The sequence below is a fragment of the Podarcis pityusensis genome, assembly GCF_964106645.2.
Source record: "Podarcis pityusensis genome assembly, chromosome: Z".
Lineage (NCBI taxonomy): Eukaryota > Metazoa > Chordata > Lepidosauria > Squamata > Lacertidae > Podarcis > Podarcis pityusensis.
In genome coordinates this window covers 315801-318201 of record NC_138044.1, presented here as the reverse complement: position 1 = coordinate 318201, position 2401 = coordinate 315801, and the positions used below count along the sequence as shown (strand labels likewise).

At 24.4% G+C, this 2401-nt stretch overlaps 1 protein-coding gene across 1 annotated transcript in view; it reads left to right on the top strand.

Moving 5' to 3' along the window:
- The first annotated feature begins 211 nt into the window (after positions 1-211).
- The window catches only part of DYNC2I2 (dynein 2 intermediate chain 2), a 29444-nt gene continuing 27254 nt past the window's right edge, over positions 212-2401 (top strand). The window contains exon 1 of the mRNA XM_080989509.1: positions 212-355. Within this exon, the coding sequence (XP_080845635.1) occupies positions 278-355 (78 nt within the window). The 5' untranslated portion in view covers positions 212-277. The remainder of the gene's footprint in view (positions 356-2401) is intronic.

Genomic DNA, 2401 nt, shown 5'->3' with positions numbered 1-2401 from the left:
CACAGTTCTCGCGAGACCTAGGCCGCTTAGCGAGATTCCCTCCCAAGTCTCGCGAGAAGTCGTCCCCCCTGCGCTATTTCTCCCCAATTCTCGCGAGGCGTAGGCAGCTCCCGCGATGCTCTCCCAATTCTCGCGAGAAGACGTCTCCCCGGCGCGATTCCCCGCTCCTCTCGCGAGAGTTCGCCCCTTTCCGCGTCATCTCCCCGCGCCGCGTCGCCGCCGTCGCCCTGGCAACGCGGCCTAGTCCGCCCACAGAAGCCTCGGCCTTTCCTGCGCGATGTTCTCCGAGGCGGCCGGCGGCGCCGCGGACGTGGCCTCGGTGTGGCGGGCCGAGCGGGGAAGGCGCTGCGAGGAGGTGGGCGTCCTCTATTCATATATATATATATATATATATATATCCGTCTAAATAGAGAGATATTTCCAGGAGCAGCGCAAGGGATGCTGGGAATTTCCATAAATTTCTAATAATATCTAATAATCCATATTTGTATTTCTAGCTGTATTTATTTTGATGCCCCTATTAATCCTGTCATTGGTCAGTTTATATCTATATCTCTCTCTCTCTATATATATATCCTATATAAATATATATATTTATATATATATCTATATATATATCTATATCTATCTATCTATATATATTGATCAATATATTAATATATATCAATATAAATATGTCAATACATATATTGATCTAATATCTATTTATCTATTTAAGATCTATCTTATCTAATATATATATATATAATCTAATATATATATAAAATCTACTATATATATATATTTATATATAATCTAATATATATCTCATATTATATATATATATATATAATCCATATTTGTATTTCTAGCCGTGTTTATTTTGATGCCCCTATTAATCCTGTCATTGGTCAGTTTATATCTATATATATCTCTCTCTATATATATATATATCCTATATAAATATATATATTTATATATATCTATATATATATCTATATCTATCTATCTATCTATATATATTGATCAATATATTAATATATATCAATTTATTTATTTATTTATTTACGGCTATTAGCCCATAAAGTTAATATATATCAATATAAATATGTCAATACATATATTGATCTAATATCTATTTATCTATTTAAGATCTATCTTATCTAATATATATATATATAATCTAATATATATATAAAATCTACTATATATATATATTTATATATAATCTAATATATATCTCATATTATATATATATATATATATAATCCATATTTGTATTTCTAGCCGTATTTATTTTGATGCCCCTATTAATCCTGTCATTGGTCAGTTTATATCTATATATATCTCTCTCTCTATATATATATATATCCTATATAAATATATATATTTATATATATCTATATATATATCTATATCTATCTATCTATATATATTGATCAATATATTAATATATATCAATATAAATATGTCAATACATATATTGATCTAATATCTATTTATCTATTTAAGATCTATCTTATCTAATATATATATATATAATCTAATATATATATATAAAATCTACTATATATATATATTTATATATAATCTAATATATATCTCATATTATATATATATATATATATATATAATCCATATTTGTATTTCTAGCCGTGTTTATTTTGATGCCCCTATTAATCCTGTCATTGGTCAGTTTATATCTATATATATCTCTCTCTCTATATATATATCATATATAAATATATATATTTATATATATCTATATATATATCTATATCTATCTATCTATCTATATATATTGATCAATATATTAATATATATCAATATAAATATGTCAATACATATATTGATCTAATATCTATTTATCTATTTAAGATCTATCTTATCTAATATATATATATATAATCTAATATATATATAAAATCTACTATATATATATATTTATATATAATCTAATATATATCTCATATTATATATATATATATATATATATATAATCCATATTTGTATTTCTAGCCGTATTTATTTTGATGCCCCTATTAATCCTGTCATTGGTCAGTTTATATCTATATATCTCTCTCTCTCTCTATATATATATCATATATAAATATATATATTTATATATATCTATATATATATCTATATCTATCTATCTATCTATATATATTGATCAATATATTAATATATATCAATTTATTTATTTATTTATTTATTTACGGCTATTAGCCCATAAAGTTAATATATATCAATATAAATATGTCAATACATATATTGATCTAATATCTATTTATCTATTTAAGATCTATCTTATCTAATATATATATATATAATCTAATATATATATATAAAATCTACTATATATATATATTTATCTATAATCTAATATATATCTCATATTATATATATATATATAATCCAT